The sequence below is a fragment of the Notechis scutatus genome, chromosome 16 (assembly GCF_049901735.1).
Source record: "Notechis scutatus isolate UNSWTSFEM ecotype Mainland chromosome 16, rNotScu1.2, whole genome shotgun sequence".
In the NCBI taxonomy this organism is placed as follows: Eukaryota; Metazoa; Chordata; class Lepidosauria; order Squamata; family Elapidae; genus Notechis; species Notechis scutatus.
Window position 1 is genome coordinate 4230462 of NC_142024.1, and position 12039 is coordinate 4242500.

Genomic DNA, 12039 nt, shown 5'->3' on the forward strand with positions numbered 1-12039 from the left:
AGAAAGCCTTTGAACCACCACCCGTGAGCTCTCCATGGTGCTGCAACTACTACTAAACCTGCCTCTCCTAAGCTCCCTCAAAATGTTCAACGACGAACAAAAGTTGCTTTGTTTGCGGAAAAGCACGACACTGCGCGTTGCGGCCCTCAACAATTTCCCTGCGCAAGTGGTTGACAAACGCGTAGTTCTGGCTGACCGGGCAAGGCTGCCTTGAAAGTCCTAGGAAGGGAAACAATTGTCAATCACACCAACATTGCACACTACCCCGTAAGCCAGATACGGAGGCCAAGAGCTACAGCTGCATGACACGCTAAGTTTGGATCGGTCTAATGTTGTTCTTTCGTGGCCTGGAAAGATGCATCCATTGGGATGCCTTAACGATTCTTCTTCTTGTGCCATATCTATCATCGGACTTCGGCGATCCTGTTGGTCATACTATTTTTATCAACAGCCGCACGAAAAAAGGTGCTGTTGAGTTTTGTCCAAACCAGCCCCTTAGATTTTGAAGCCATGATGTCCTTCTTCTCTCTGGACCTTGTTAGCCTTCCATCTTTCCCTGGAGGATTAAGTGAAGTTAACGATGCTATCCAGCATCCAGTTTCAAGGGTTGTGTGAACACAGCTTAATTAAGTCATCAAGTGTCACGCTTAAGCAACAAGAATTTTGGGCTCCATGGTAGCCGTAAGTCAAGGACTAGCTATATTGCCTATTTAAAAAGAAGGCAAAGCTATGTCAACGTGCATTCTGAGTGCGCTAAACAACGGATAGAAAGAAAGAAAAAAAAGGGAAGAGAGTAACCAGGTTTTATTTCCTTGGGCTGGCGCATGGAAAAAGATGGACAGCGCACTAGAGGAATGAAGAGGAGATTCATCCAAGCCCTGGCATCTTTAGACAACACGGCAAAAGAATAAATATATTTCTATGACAACACTGAAGAGATAAAGCAAAGGTTTCCACCACCCCCTCTTGTAAAGAACTCATGGCCAAACGGTGCCAAAAGTTAATCAAGGATTAACATCGAGCGGCACAGTTGGGTAATTTTAACTTCAGTTTTAATTATGGAGGCTTTCTATTTTAGGGGGCTTTGTGCGAATCTACTGTCATCACATTTCTAAGAAGCACGCTGTGTTTTGTTTGCTTTAGCCATGGGGGGGGGGAAACTGGACAGTGGCTGTCATCAATGGCCCTGCCACTACAGACAGTGTGACCTTTTGGTCAAGGAAGTGATCCCCGTTAAAAAGGAAGTGCAAAACTGTAAGGTCACAGACCAGTTGTTTCTTAACCTTTGGCAACTTTTAAGAGATGTGAACTTCAACTCCCCAAATTCCCTAGTCAGCCATGCCGGTTAGGGAATTCTGAGAGTTGAAGTTCACACCTCTTAAAGGTTAAGAAACACAGAACTAATATTCCGCCTCCTCCTTTGCTTTCCAAAGTAGAGGAGACACTTTGTCAGGAGTGATTTTTGGCTGCAAGCAATGATGGTACACAGCCTGTGTTTTAAAAAACACTCCCGTTCGGTTCCAATCTAACGGTCTTGCTCCATATCGAACAGGGTTGCCGACCTTACCCCCCATCAAACTGTAGAAAAAGAAAAGAAACCCAGGCATTTGCTTTCTATGCCAAACCGTTGCCATCACAGTGGGTGCCCCTCCCTCCAACTCATGACTGCAAAGAATTTAAGCAGGAAAATATACACCCCTTTCCCTTCTAATCTGCTAATTGGCAGAGAGGTAGGTAGGTAGGTAGATGATAAGAGATAGGTAGGTAGGTAGGTAGGTAGGTAGGTAGGTAAGTAGGCAGGCAGGCAGGCAGGCAGGCAGGCAAGACAGATAGATATACAGTAGATACATAGATAAGATACATAGATAGAAACAGATAGAAACAGATAGATAGATAGATAGATAGATAGATAGATAGATAGATAGATAGATAGATAGGCAGAGGCAGGCAAGACAGATAGATATACAGTAGATAGATAGATAGATAGATAGATAGATAGATAGATAGATAGATAGATAGATAGATAGGGCAGGCAGACAGGCAGGCAAGACAGATAGATATACAGTAGATACATAGATAAGATACATAGATAGAAACATAGATAGAAACAGATAGATAGATAGATAGATAGATAGATAGATAGATAGATAGATAGATAGATAGATAGATAGATAGGCAGAGGCAGGCAAGACAGATAGATATACAGTAGATAGATAGATAGATAGATAGATAGATAGATAGATAGATAGATAGATAGATAGATAGATGATAGATAGAGGATTTAGGGAGAGGGAGGAAGAGAGAGAGAGTGTGTGAGGGAGGCAGAATGAATTGCAAAATGTGCAGCTTTCCTGATATTTTTGGAATCGAACACCCAATGCTTGTGCTCTCTGTGTACTTATGTCATAAAATGGGCTTCATTTTGGCCTTGAACCATAACAAGACATCCATTGTATGCTGATACACATCCTCTCAATCGGGGCACCCTGGAGAAGGGACTCACCCCAATCCTTGCCCAGGTACCCCAAGATAAAAGTGGTGCTCTCTCAAGGCTTGTCTTCCCCAAACCTCCCCACTTGAGGTGTGCGCGCACAACAAAATGCCCTGGTTTTAGGAGTCAGCACCTGCTTTCCCACGTCCACCCAAGGTTTTCCTGAACTCCTCTGGAAACCGAAGCAAGGGGTGGGGTGGAATCCTTTGGGACCTCACCCTCCTGCTTCCTTTCCAAAGGATCTGGGCCCACAGACCGTTCCCCACTTTATGGCAGCCTCGCAGGGATCAACCACCCGGGTGTGAAGGGCTGGGAACTTGTCGTGCAAGGAGGCCCCATGAATAATGCCCGGGCGGGGAAGATAAACAAGCAGGCGGGCAAGGAAAATAAAGAGGAAAATAAACGGGGTCCGGTTGATTGATGGCCTTGGGCCTTCAAAGTGGTGCTCCGCTGCCATTGGCCAAGACTCTCCCGGGACCCGGCCGTGTTTCTTCTTCGGCTGGATTCCCACTCCCAACCCTCCCAACTCACCTCTGGCGGCAGCTTGAAACCTGCCATCCCCTCCTGAGCCCAAGCCAAAGCTCCTGGGCCTGATTAGGAGAGGCATTCCGGGTGGCCCCAGAGGTTTGCTCCACTTGCAAACGTCTGCTCCATCTGTGTGCGAGGAGGGGTGTGTGTGTGTGTGTGTGTGTGTGTGTGTGTTTCACGGTTGCGTTCGTGACCCATATTTCTGAAGCTCTCATTTCTCATTTCAGAGCTGCCGGGGGAAATGGGAGAGCGGGTGGGGATAAGCATGACAGAGAGAGAGGGAGGGAGGGAGGGAGAGAGAGAAAGATACAGAGAGGGATACACACAGGGAGAAAGAGATACAGAGAGAGAGAGAGAGAGAGAGAGACAGAGACAGAGAGACAGAGACAGACAGACAGACAGACAGAGACACCAGAGAGGGAAAGATATACAGAGAGAGAAAGAGAGAGAGAGAGAGAGAGATACAGAGAGAGAGAGAGAGACAGACAGACAGACAGACAGAGACACCAGAGAGGGAAAGATATACAGAGAGAGAAAGAGAGAGAGAGAGACAAGAGAGATACACACAGAGAGAGAGAAATAGAGAGATAGAGATAGAGAGAGATACAGAGAGCGATAGAGGCAGATAAGAGAAAGAATACAGAGATACAGAGAGATAGAGATACACAGAGACAGAAAGAAATACAGAGAGAAAGAGAGAGAGAGAGAGAGAGAGAGAGAGAGAGAGAGAGAGAGAGAGAAATGAAGAACCACTTTCAAGATGAAACAGCCTGCCACAAAAGCTTTTGTGAAGGAGTTGTGGAGGTCCACAATTTTGGGGGGGTGAGGGGTGGGGGTAGGGGAAGAGACACTAGGATAGGGAAACCTTTTGCAAGTTCCTTTTCCTGCTCGCAACATCCCTCAAGGGTAGACCAAGTCGAATAGTGAGATCTAGGAACTTTCAAAGAGAATTGATCACGGGCCTCTCCTCTCTTAAACCCAACTCAAATTTCCAAAGATTCCCCCCCCCCCTTAACCGAAAATGGCGTCCAAACCAGATCCATTTATTTCACTTGAAAATAGTCATCGTCAAACCCTCTTCATTTCTGGGAATGGGGGAGGGGGAAGGGGAAAAAAAAAATAACAGCCTCACCCCCAATTATAAGAAAGGTCTTTCATGGGAATGTGGTACCTCGTTGCCCCTGGTTACCTGGAAAGAGGGGGAGGGAAGTTACTCATAAATCCCCTACTGGACCTGGCTTGGTTAACCTGATGCAAATGACTCCTCCGGTGGGCGCTTGTGCCAAGTGGGAGAGGATGAAAAGGCCAAAAGGAAACAGGAGGTGGGAGGATGAAAAGAATCAAGGATCCCAGGCCCAGGTGAAGCTGCTGAATCCAGAGAGTTCAAAACAGGAAAATGCCGTATGATGACATCCCCCCAGACTCCTGGCCAGTTGGCAGAGCCCAGCCTAAGGGGTGGTTGGTGGGGCTGAAGCTGCCCCCTCTGCCTTTGTCCGTTGCAATTATCCCCAAATCTGGTTTTTAACTTTGGTTTTCTTAAACTCTAGCTTTTAATATCTTGTTACTGCTTCATCGGAGACATGCGAATGGGATAGACAAGGGGTGTCAAACTCCAAGCCTGCATGCCAGATCTGGGGTTGCTCTGCCAGTGAAAATGGAGCTCTGGGGGGGGGTCTGAGGAAGGAAGGAAGGAAGGAAGGAAGGAAGGAAGGAAGGAAGGAAGGAAGGAAGGAAGGAAGGAAGGGAGTCAACCATCCCACTCTCAGCTCATGACGCTTGGATAGGAGAGATGCAGCCATGATGGATGGATGGAAGGAAAAAAGGAAGGAAGGGAGGAAGGAAGGAAGGAAGGAAGGAAGGAAGGAAGGAAGGAAGGAAGGAAGGGAGGGAGGGAGGGAGGGAGGGAGGGAGGGAGTCAACCATCCCACTCTCAGCTCATGACGCTTGGGTAGGAGAGATGCAGCCATGATGGATGGATGGATGGAAGGAAGGAAGGAAGGAAGGAAGGAAGGAAGGAAGGAAGGAAGGAAGGAAGGAAAAGGAAGGAAGGAAGGAAGGAAGGAAGGAAGGAAGGAAGGAAGGAAGGAAGGAAGGAAGGAAGGAAGGAAGGAAGGAAGGAAGGAAGGAAGGAAGGAAGATTATAATGAGAGGGAGGGTCTGAAGGAAGTCCTTGGCCACCACAGGTGCCCCCAACACAAGTGATGTAGAGCTGGCCATGCCCACTCTGGCCACCCCTGAGGTCAAACACAAACCTAATGTGGCCCTTAATGAAATCGAGTTTGGCACCCTGGGAGAGACGGCAGAGAAATTTGATAAATTAATAGAAATAAATACCATCCCAAACAGCAAATCAATTCACCACTCAACCCGGCCTTCCAAACTTCAAACATTCCCGTGTTCCTTGTTCACCCAAACCTCTTCTTGCCAACTTTCTGTAACACAATTGTTCAGAGAACATCCCTCCAAGAAAGGATGGAAAGATGGAGGTCCCACCACAGCCAACACTTAAGGTCCAAATCCCATTTTCTTTCTGGCTACCCACCCTTCAAGCAACAAGAAGGATGGGACCCAAACCTCCTACTGTTGTTTTTTGGAAGAAAACATCCCAATGGTCTCTTTTAATGTCATATGGTGAAGCAGGCTTGCTTGAAATTTCACAGCACCTGCCAGGAGCAAGCTACACCAACATTCCCCTTATATTTTTAAACTCGATGCCCAATGATAGATCAATCACTTTTTTTGTTTTTTGTTTTAATGTCCAACAAAGCAGAGACGAGAGGTGGCAAATCGTTAATTGCTGCTCCTTAAAGCTGGCTTGACAGCAAGGGGTTTTTGAAATGGTAGAAGAAAAACACAAGTAAAGTTGTTTTCCCCCCCCCCCACTTTATTTTACCTGCCTGGGGAAACACACACACACACACACACACACACAGAGTATTATATCAAGTAGAGGATAAATGAATTTAATGAATATTTCAGCTTTAACCACAACAACACAAGAGGCATAAACTAAATGTAAACCACTCCAAACTCGATGGCAGGAAGTATGATTTCGGCAACAGAGCGGTCAACGTCTGGAACTCACAACCCGATTGTGTTGTCACCTGCTCAAACCCCCCCCCTCCTTTACCCTCAAACTAACCTCCTGTTGACCTCACCCCATTCCTAAGAGGTCTGTAAGGGGCGTGCCTACCGTCCCTGTCCTATTGTCCCCAATTATTAGTTCCTACTTCTTGTATTTAAATGTGTGTTTATTACTTATTTCTATGGCGTTGTAAGCTTTTGACAAAATAAATAAATACAAAAACAAATAAAAAACAAATGAAATGAAATGAAAGATGCTTTGAGAGCCAGCAAAACCTCTGTTTTCCACGCGTCCGTCCCTAACTTCTCCCAAGCCCGCTTCCTCCTCCTAACCCTTAGTCTTTATTAAGAGATGTAGAAAGAGATGTCAGTTCTCTTTCCGGAGGGCCATTGTCATGATGGATGGGAGAGAAATAATTAGTGTCATTAAATAAATGTCCCGTTTATTGCCTCGGGGAGGAGAACGAGGATGGCCAGGAAGTCATGCCAGGTCTGGAGTGGGGGGGGGGGCGGTTTTAGCCTGCAAGACTTGGCCAATCTGGAGTGGCCAGAGGAGGAGAGTTTTCCCCGTGTCGTGAAACTCCTGCAGAGAATAAAGAGAAGCCTTTGCTAAACCAAAGCTTCGCAAGATCTGAGGGAAGCTTTCGCCAAACCCATTCGACTTTGCTCAGAATTTGGATCCATGCTCCTCTTTCCAAAGATCATCTAGAATGAAAAATCACAGAAGCAGAATCTCCCCCCCAAAAAATATATTCTGTGCTTTGGTTTCGGGAAGGGAACTGGAGTGCCACGTGCTGAGCTTTGGGGAGTAATTAGGCTGTTTATCCTCCCAAGAATTGCAAACCACCTGGTGTCTTGGATAGGGGACCACCAGGAGATGCCAGACTTAAAAAAATATAAACCTTCCTCTAGAGGGGAAGTGGGGGAATGAGCTGCCTGTGAATTCTTCCCAAGATAATCAACGCTCTCTGAAGTCGCTCGGTACCGAGTTCCTTCTCCACCTGCTTTTTTTTTTTTCTGTTTTAATCGTCAGGGTGTCGAGACTTCCACATTTCCTCCTGGCAAAGACTCCCCCCCCCCCAAGACAGAGACGATTTGAGGAGGGGGGTCTCAAAGAAACGATGCTGATTGCCTTTCATGGGAGGAAGCCATTGGCAATTCCTTGCCATGAGCATCTGGAAGCAATTGTCTAGAGCTACAGAGATATCTCACGATCGAAGGAAAAGCTGAATGGATGCAAGCCACAGGGCCATTATCCGCACTCCGGGTGGGTTTACTCGCATACGGCAGTGAATTCAAATGAAATATATCGTCTGCATTTGTGGGCTGCCTCGACAGCCACGAGCGGAATTATTGGGGGATTACGCATCTCCTGCAACCACACTTGGACTAGGGAGGTTTTTAAGGGGATAAATATTAGAAGAGATTGGCAATAAACTTAGCTAGAGAGAAAGAGAGAAGATAGAGAAAGAGACGAAAGAGAAAAAGAGGGAGAGAAAGAGTGAGAAAGAGAGACAAAAGAGAAAAGAGAGAGAAAGAGAGAGGGGGACTAAAGAGAGGGAGGGAGGGAAGGAAGGAGGGAGTGATAGAAAGAGAGAGAGAGAGAGAAGAGAGAAAAGAGAGAGAGAAAAGAGAGAGAAAAGAGACCGAGAAAGAGAAAGAGAGAGAGAGAGAAAGAAAAAGAGGGAGAAAGGGAGAGAACAAGAGGAAAGAAAGAGAGACTAGGGAGAGAGGGAGGGAGGGAAGGAGGCAGAGAGAGAAAGAGAGAGAGAGAAAAAAGAGAGAGAGAGAGAGAGAGAGGAGAGAGAGAGAGAGAAGAGAGAGCCCACATTCCAGTGTTATTATCACCGGCATGTAAAAAAGCTTCCATTGGAAAGTCGAAGGCGTCATACAGTTCGGTATCCAAATCAAAGGCAGTCCTCGACTTCCGACCACAATTGGGGATATCTAAATATCCATGGCAAAGCAAGGCAGTTGTTTAAGTGAGCCGTGCCTGGTTTTTTTTTAAACTAACCTCTTTTTTTTTGCCATCGTCGTTAAATGAATCACGTGGCCGTTAAGCACGTGCCCCTCCCCCCCACTGAGTTTGCTCGATGGCTGGGAAAGTCACAAACGGTGACACACACACACACACACCCAGGGTCATCGTAAATACATGCCAAGCGCCCCAGTTTTGATCCTTGGAAATGCTGCATTGGTTGTAAGGAGCAGTTACTTTTTTCGGTGGCATCGCGACTTCATATAGTCACTAAACAAAACAGTTGTAAATTGAGGATTGCCTGTAAATCAGGCCAGTTGTCTCCAAACTAATCCCACAATTTGGGAGGATTTAAGGACCTCTCCAATACCTCCCCCCCCCACTTTCCCCTGTTTTTATAAACCAGTATGAAGTTCACCCAACTGGTCCTATTTCTTGTAGCAATATGAATCAAGGGATTATTTGCATACCTTCTGCGAGATTGCAGTTAGGGGAAATAATTAATCTCTGGGATGGCAGAATTAGACACAATTATAGACATCTATGAATTTCTATGAAATGTTGGCGCCAAGGTTCTGGGCAAGGGGAACCCAATCGCAGAAAATAAGGAAGATGGCTTATTTGTTGTTCGTCTTTTTCTTTTTGCTTTCCTTTGTGTTTGCGGGGTAAAAAAAAAACCGTTGTAAAATTAAATTGAAATGACACTTCTGTATTTAGAAGTGTCCGTGGAAACAGATTCCTGGGGTCAAGAGTTAAACAGAGCTGCTACTCTTAGAAATTTCTTAGCCTTCAAGCAAGCAGAAAAGCCAGATCTTAATTTTTCACAACTTACCATCTTGGGGCACCGCCTGCGGGAAGTAATTCACCGGTTTATCTACAAAACAAAAGGGGGGAAAAAAAATGAAGACATCAATATCAGAAAACATTTGGAGCCCCTGAACTGTGTTTTTCCTCCCTCTTGTTTACAAAGAACTGAGAATTATAAATGATAAGCCCTTCATACGATTGGCCTCCGAAGACCTCGGAGTGAGTTTTGAGAACTGCTCGACGCACACCCTTCCTTCTCCCCAAGTGAGGCTGCCTGTTCCTTCCCTGGATGAGTATCTCTTCTGGGTCGACCCTGGCCTAGGATGAAATTGAAACAGATGTTCATCCTGAGGTGCGTTTAGAGAATTACATTCCCTCTTTCACTGCCCAGGAAAAGGCGGCCTGGAATTAATGCCTTCCCAGAAGGAAGGACACCCAAGAACAGGAATTCATACAGAGACACGCACACATGCCTCTAGAATCAGATTATTATTATTATTATTATTATTATTATTATTATTATTATTATTATTATTATTATTATTATTATTCATTGCACAGCTGTTCTGACTGGGGTTTGGCATTTTTGTCTACCTATCGAGTCCTTACCAAGGACCTGGGCTAGGCAAATCTGGATGTTTGATGGTGTTACAGATATCGCCGCAGGATGGAAGCTGTTCCGCATCAAGCTGCCTTCTGCAATTGACCAATGGCAAATTTTTCAATGCCACTGATGGTGTTCCAGTGGCACTCCAGTTGTTTCTGGATTGCACCTTATTATTATTATTATTATTATTATTATTATTATTATTATTATTATTATTATTATTATTCACACACAGCCAGCCAGATGTTCAGACTGGGGTTTGGCATTTTGGTCTACCTATCGAGTCCTATAGTTTTCTATTTAGTTGTTCTATTTCTATTATTATTATTATTATTATTATTATTATTATTATTATTATTATTATTATTATTATTATTATTATTGTTGTTGTTGTTGTTGTTGTTATTTCTTTGATATGAACGTCTTGTCAATTGTCCAGTCCAAGGAGACACGTGGATTTCAGGTTAGTTAATAAAATGCATCTTTTCCTGCACAAGCAGAGGTCAGGGACCCCGGACGGCAGCTGCTGGGAGCAAGTCAATTCATTAAGCTCCTTTCTGACCCCAGCTGCACCGGGCAAATCAAACTATTTAATAGCTAGCGCCCCTCCCAGGGTAGCGATCCATCAAACCCGGTTTTGCAGATTGGCAAACCGGGTTCCGGTGGAGACGGCTTTCATTCAGTCAGCGACCCAGGGTGCAAGACGAAAGGCTTCAAAAAAAAACCAAAGGAAAAGAGACGCACAAGAGTCCGCGGAAGTTGGGCGAGCTAACAAGTTGAAATAAATAAATCGCGGACAAAACTAGACAAGCAATATCTGAATCCCCTTTCAGACATGCAAGAGAACCCATGTTCTTCTCGTCTTACATTTATCTAATACGATGTGAAATAACAACCCAGTGACTTGGGCAGCCAATGGTAGGAATGGTGGAGAAAGCACCATTCTGACCACAGGTGGGTCTTCAGCAGGTTCTGACCAGTTCTGGAGAACCGGTAGCGGAAATTTTGAGTAGTTTGGAAACTGGCCAACCCCACCTCTGACTGGCCCCATCGACCCCATCTCTTCTCTGCCTCCCATCGAGTCCCAGCTGATCGGCTGGGTCTTCCTTTGGTTGCCCTGCCCAGGAGAACGGAGCTGGAAAGCAGGTTAGTGGGATGGGGAGGGAAGGGGGATTTTGCAGTGTTCTTCCCCTGCCACGCCCGCCAAGCCACACCCACCACGCCAAGCCACGCCCATAGTAACAAACTTTGAATCCCACTACTGATTCCGACCAACCTTGAAGGATCACCCCAGTCCCTGAATGGGAGGCTACTGGGGCTGCGAGGGGAAAAGTGGGAAGCTGAGAAGCAAACAAACAGGGAGGTAGCCGCAAATCCCTTCGACTGTTGGCGAGAAAATCCAACTTGACGCAGCTGAGAAAACCATCAGGAGTCTGGTTTGGCTCCAAGGAGGTTTGATCTTTTTCCTTGCGATGGTTCTAAGTGATTCCCCCGCCCAACGAAGCCCCTAAAGTGGGGTGGAGGAGCTGGACAACCCCACGTAGACAGGATCTAAAGCCTGGCCAATGAATTTAGCGGTTTGGATATGCATAACGGTTGGGAATCGGAGCAGGGACGGGGTGTGGCAAGGCGATGTTTGGAGCGGAAGGACCAACAATTTTTTTCCCCCATGGTCTTGCTTCCAAGGTGGCCCACACAGAAGCCTCGCCCAAGTCAAGTCAGTTGGCCCAGCACAAAAAGCTGCTGTGGCTGCCACCGGGGACAACCAGTAAGCATATCCACGCATTTGTTCTATATTTTGTCTATTTTCTTCTCCTTTGCTGTAGCTGCACGCTGCTGGATCCCTTGATTCGGGAGATCTCGGCAAGATCCGCCCCTGGCGGATCCGTCCTAGAATTTGCAAAGCTCCAACAGAAAAAGGAGAGTGTGCCTTTCCCCCCCCCACCCCTTCTTCCTTTTCAGTGCCCTTCCAACGGCTCCTGTTTTGGGAGTAAAAGATCAAGGACGCTTCCTTTACAAGGGGCAATTCAACAGGAAGGCTGAACTACATGTTACTCACGAGCCGCCAGCTCGGCTCCAGAGGTGTTTTGTTTCTCGTTTACCCAAAACTATTTTTGGAGGCGTGACTAAGAAAGAAGGCCTTTCCCCACCCACCCACCCGCCCGTGCTGTTTTTTTTATGGCTCCACGTTGTCTCGGCCGCCCACCTTGGTTGCTACACACACATAACCAGAGGGGTTTTTTTGGACCTTAGCAAGTCCTGAGCAACAAGTGTGGAAGACTCCGTCGATTGGGGGGGGCATCTTTACAAGGAACTAGGTGGAGGAGTTTGGAGTCTCACAGGACTCTTAGTCATCTCTTTAGAGGGTCCTGCAAGACACAGCCTTGGCCCATGCCTGCTTCCAAGCATGCAGGCAACGAAAGATGCGCCCTGGCCTTTGTTTTGAGCTGGCCACTTAGATGCCCCGCTGGGAGCCCCTGCCAGCATGCCACAAAACCTTTTTCCCAGCCCGCAAAACAGTAGACTGCCACTGCATAGGGAGAC

At 46.4% G+C, this 12039-nt stretch overlaps 1 protein-coding gene across 1 annotated transcript in view; it reads right to left on the reverse strand.

Moving 5' to 3' along the window:
- Window positions 1-12039, reverse strand: part of AGRN (agrin) — a 183832-nt gene that overhangs the window by 107905 nt on the left and 63888 nt on the right. Inside the window, exon 3 of the mRNA XM_087944607.1 lies at window positions 8914-8955. Within this exon, the coding sequence (XP_087800733.1) occupies window positions 8914-8955 (42 nt within the window). The remainder of the gene's footprint in view (window positions 1-8913; window positions 8956-12039) is intronic.